The 4,260-nt window shown below is 34.9% G+C and overlaps 1 protein-coding gene across 1 annotated transcript; it reads right to left on the bottom strand.

Annotated features, from left to right (window-relative positions):
- Positions 1-201: 201 nt before the first annotated feature.
- Positions 202-2,217, bottom strand: caly (ubiquitin carboxyl-terminal hydrolase calypso). The gene is made up of 2 exons (XM_073988745.1): positions 1,046-2,217; positions 202-554 (listed from the first exon to the last, which is right to left on the bottom strand). The coding sequence occupies exons 1-2, from the start codon at positions 2,105-2,107 to the stop codon at positions 300-302; spliced, it is 1,317 nt and encodes a 438-aa protein (XP_073844846.1). The 5' UTR covers positions 2,108-2,217; the 3' UTR covers positions 202-299.
- Between the last annotated feature and the right edge of the window lie 2,043 nt (positions 2,218-4,260).

Raw genomic sequence — 4,260 nt, 5'->3', positions numbered from 1 at the left:
AGTACTGCAAGAATAAACTATTTTTTCGATTACATAAAGGAAAAAATGTTATCGTAGTAAAAAATAGTAGCTTCTTGCAGGTTCTGGAACAGGCATAATATGAAATTTGTAAAAATTATTAAGTAAATGAACACACCTATTATGTATATGTTCTAGCCAACGAATTCAGCTTAGTCTTAATTAAAATTAAACGTATGTAAATTAGTTATATAACTATATTATCAGCTGTTAAGTTTATTGTATATTATATTCTAATGATTTCCATCGTACTTATTTTTATAGCTTAATGTTAATTAAGTTTATTTGCGTTTTTTGCATTTGTTACGTCCTTTTCTTCGTCTCCCCGGTGTCTTTGGAGATTTGCCATTCTTTTGTTGTGACACACTACTTGCACTTGTTTGTTTGCTAATCCGATTAACTGCGCTTTGTCCAATTTTCTTTGATGGAAGCAAATGTTGACTTACTAGTTCACCTAGGACTCCCTGATGTGCCAACATGGATAAAAATGCGCAAATAAATTCGTCATAGTTGTGTGTTCGACGACAATCATCGACCTGCAACGAAATTCAAGTATAGGTGCAATTAAAACAAATATATCTTTAAAAATCTCGTGTAATGCGCCTCATACACTGTGGGCATGCAGGACAGCATTTGTAATAGTATAAGTAAATATTGAAGCATTTGTCAATGTATGCGTGAATATTTTTTGCAGGATAGAAATCAAAACTATTTTGATTTTGGAAATGAAACCCTTTCAATCCGATGAATTTTGTTTATTTTCGAAGTAATCAAAAAACAATTATTGAAAAATAATAAATATTGTTTGTGGGGAAATTAACAATTTTTGAAAACTTCAACTAAAAACCGAGTTTTTTAGGAAAACTTATCATTCCTGGAATGCGGATTGAAGGAATGCCACACACTACTCTAATCTCACAGGTACACAAAGAGTTCATCGGCAGCAGCAGTTTGCCAGTAAATGTATGGGCCGCATAAGGAGTAAATGAAGTGGCCTGTGCCTTAAAACATGAAATAATCGGCTTACCTTAAACATATAACGGCGATCATTTTCATCGTTTAAATGCTGCTCGTTTATTGCAATTTCGGAATCGAGATTTTTCAGAAGAGACTGCAGATCTCTTACTGTGAAAGCATTCGAAGCGTCCAAAAGCGGAGATGGAGAAACGCTTCTGGGTTGTGTTTGTTGTTGAGACGTTGATTGTTCGCCGTTTTCTTCAGTCTTAAATGCTGTTCCATCGGACGAGGACTCATTTGCTTTAAGCAATTTTTGTAGTGTTCCGGAAACAATGGCTTGATTTGTACGTAACATTTTCAATTTGTGTGTTATAGCAATTCTCCTATCCGGCACTACAGCCATTAAGTTGAAGCGAATATCCTGTTCACCTGTTGCAATACCTAAACGTTCTGCCATAACACGCCTGAATTTATCAGTCCAATCTTCACATTCTTCCCAACCACCATGATCCATTGGATATGGTTTTAAACCATCCAACTCAAATAGATGTCCGTTAATGGGTACAAAGCTTACGAAGTGGAAAGCTTCTCCAGTAAATCGACCCGTAGATACACCTGAACCAGCATTACGTTCAAGTAGTCGTTTTGCTTGTGGCATAGCGTGCGAATTGTGAGCGCAGGCCAGTTCTGGCGTATTTCCAATGGCCCATCCTTTATTTTCGGGTGACATTCCCTTTGTATGACTCTTAAGTCTTCCTAATGTATCCCCCAGATGTATGTCGGACTCATCACAATTCAGTAACACAGAGAGAAGGGCGTGCGTTGCACAGCTGTTGGGTACGACTTGCTGGGCAAAAAATATATTTGCAACTGCTTCGTCATCTTTGACAAAAATTTCAGCAGTTGTCTCGACAATTTTGCGACGCGCTCTTCTTTCCTCAATCCATCGAAATAGGAATATGAAACCATATACTGGACCTTCGATTGGCTTTTGCAAATCGTAAACTTCCTCCACCTGAACTCCCTGTACACCGAAATCTTCCAATAGTAAAGTAAACAGTCCGGGATCAGACTCTAATTCCAACCAGCCCTCGGTTAGCCGATTGATATCCACCGGCATTTTCGAAGACATGTTTTTGTTTTTTAAGATTATCACAAAACACAAATTGTATGTATATTTTTGTAAATAAACAAATGCAATTCTAAACAATTAGGGTTGCTTAAGTCGACTTTCAAAATATCGATAGGTCGACTCTTTGTTATAGTTGTATAGTTCATGAACGAACTAGTTCAATTGAACGATTCATTGAAAAGTACTAGATCAGTCGGTATAGTTCATTATAGTTCAATAGATCACTGAGCGCAGACCACAAAGTACGATCAGCGAACGAACGATATAGTTCATTAAATGCTCTGTTCCAGAACCTGCAAGAATCTACTATTTTTTTATAACGATAACAGTTTTTCCTTTATCTTATCGGGTAAAAGTTGTAAACTGCTCCCATATGAATTGTATTGTGTCTGAAGTAAAGGAACGCTTTTCGAGTCAAAAGTGGTAACCCAATGATTACACATGAAGTAACTTACAGACAGTTGTGTATACATATTATAGTCGAAACTTCAATTTTTTCGAACTGACACTTGCATGTGTAGACGTTCGGAAAAAATTGAAGTTACTTTCAAAGCACTTACATTGATTACTGACAAGAAAATTTTGTCGGCAGTGAGGTCGTTAGTTGGTGTGGCAATGAATATGTGTGAGTGTATTTGTGTTTTTCGAACTGCCACTTGCATGTGTAAACGGGGGGTTAAACTTGAAGATTCTTGCACGTAAAGGAACAGAGCTAAAGTGACGCCGTTTTCTGTCCTAACTAGGCGTTTACACTTGACAGTTTGTCTTCAAATACAGCTCTGATTTACTAACACATACATACATTTGTCGTTTGGCTACCAGTTGTCCATCATTCTTTCACAGACAGCCGGGTTAACAAAATTTTGAAATTTTTTGTAAAAATGTGTGAGATAATAATTGAAATGTGTTGAAAACAAAAGAAAATGAACAAAAACAAAATATGTGAACGGAAAACAAAAGGAATTCGGTGATTTTCATTCATAATTTTACAACTGTTTTTGTAGTTGTCTGGACGCCTACGTCACAAAGGCAAGTTTTGGGATTTTGACAACCAATACATGAAGTCAACTGTCCTGTCATTTGTAAACGCAGGGTTAGTTATGCCTTTGTAATGTAAAGCTGAAAACACGTCCAACGTTTGAGTAACGTTTTGTGTCATTTCTGGTAGATGAATAAAAGGCAAAATGCTGCCAAGTTTTAATTTTTTCTTTATTCTTCTACCAGTAATGACACCAAACTTTATTTTATTTATTTATTTATTTTTTTTTGTTTGGATGGAAAAAAAGGAAAAAAACATACATAAAGCTTTTTCGCTGTTATAATTTCTACAAACACACAACATAAGATTTTTTGTCCAGCCACTTAAATTTTTTTCCGAAGGACGTTTTTTTCTAAACTTACAGCGTGTTTTTGTAAAAAGTTTTTGCCCATTCGTTCGTCGATTTCATGAACGAAGACACAATTTGGTTTTCATAGCGGTTGACTTTTGTATTCGTGTGACAAACAAATGAAAGCTTTTTATTTTCGTAATTTTTTTGGTTTTCGTAACAAAATCAGATGAACGAATACGTCAAAAATAAACGAATGGAAAAGACCCATCGTTTTGAATGAAAATTAAATAATTTGAGTAATAAATGGCACAAAACACACGAAAACTGGAGGAGAATGCAATTTTATTAATTTTCATAGAATCACACACGTATATGTACATCCGTTTCTTCATATTACCACAATTATTTTTGGAAAATTTGTTTAAATTTTTTTCTTATTTTTTGTTTGTCATCTGTTTATCGGGGTTGCCATCAAGTAACACATTTTACGTGCAGATGCCTATACAAAATTCACAAAATAAGTATCATGGAGACCCTGAAATATAAAAGCTTTTATGAAATAGACGAAAGCTTTCAGATAAAAACGAATGGTTGGTAAAATTTTACAAGAACCAAATTTTGAACGTATACGTTTTAGTACGAACGGTTCGTGTGACAGGCAAGCATTTTTACAAAAACACACTGTTAATCTTTCTTTATGAATGGAATAAAATTATCTAAATGTAACATTTTTGTAGTTTAATTATACTATTCTAATGTTTGTTCCTATTTGGTGTATGTGTGTGTTTTCATCAAGCGAATGATAATAGCCCGTGAACGATT

Source organism: Musca autumnalis, unplaced genomic scaffold (assembly GCF_047663935.1).
Source record: "Musca autumnalis isolate F117 unplaced genomic scaffold, ASM4766393v1 scaffold_5, whole genome shotgun sequence".
NCBI classification, from domain to species: Eukaryota; Metazoa; Arthropoda; class Insecta; order Diptera; family Muscidae; genus Musca; species Musca autumnalis.
The sequence above is the reverse complement of the archived record's forward strand: the minus strand, read 5'-3'. Positions and strand labels throughout refer to the sequence as shown.